At 55.2% G+C, this 270-nt stretch overlaps 1 protein-coding gene across 1 annotated transcript in view; it reads left to right on the top strand.

The window, feature by feature from the left end:
- The first annotated feature begins 6 nt into the window (after nt 1-6).
- LOC118336760 (E3 ubiquitin-protein ligase HECTD1-like) overlaps nt 7-270 on the top strand; it is a 4842-nt gene continuing 4578 nt past the window's right edge. Inside the window, exon 1 of the mRNA XM_035673458.1 lies at nt 7-244. Within this exon, the coding sequence (XP_035529351.1) occupies nt 34-244 (211 nt within the window). The 5' untranslated portion in view covers nt 7-33. The remainder of the gene's footprint in view (nt 245-270) is intronic.

Below are 270 nucleotides of genomic sequence, written 5' to 3'. Positions count from 1 at the left end.
TTGTTTGTTTGTTTGTTTGCAGCTTCTCCTCTCATGGGCGCTCAGAGCTTTCCTAACCTCACCACCACTGGCACCACCTCCACCGTTACCATGTCAACCTCCATAGTAACCAGCAGCAATAACGTAGCCACAGCCACCACTGGTCTGTCGGTGGGCCAGTTGCTAAGCAACACCCTGACGACCAGCCTGACGTCCACGTCCAGCGAGAGCGACACGGGCCAGGAGGCTGAGTTCTCTCTCTATGGTTGGTCAACACACACACACACACAC

This window comes from Morone saxatilis, unplaced genomic scaffold, assembly GCF_004916995.1.
Source record: "Morone saxatilis isolate NCDOM2014 unplaced genomic scaffold, NCSU_SB_2.0 Contig3, whole genome shotgun sequence".
Taxonomy (NCBI): domain Eukaryota; kingdom Metazoa; phylum Chordata; class Actinopteri; family Moronidae; genus Morone; species Morone saxatilis.
Note: the sequence above shows the minus strand (reverse complement) of the source record. Positions and strands in the feature narration are given on the sequence as shown.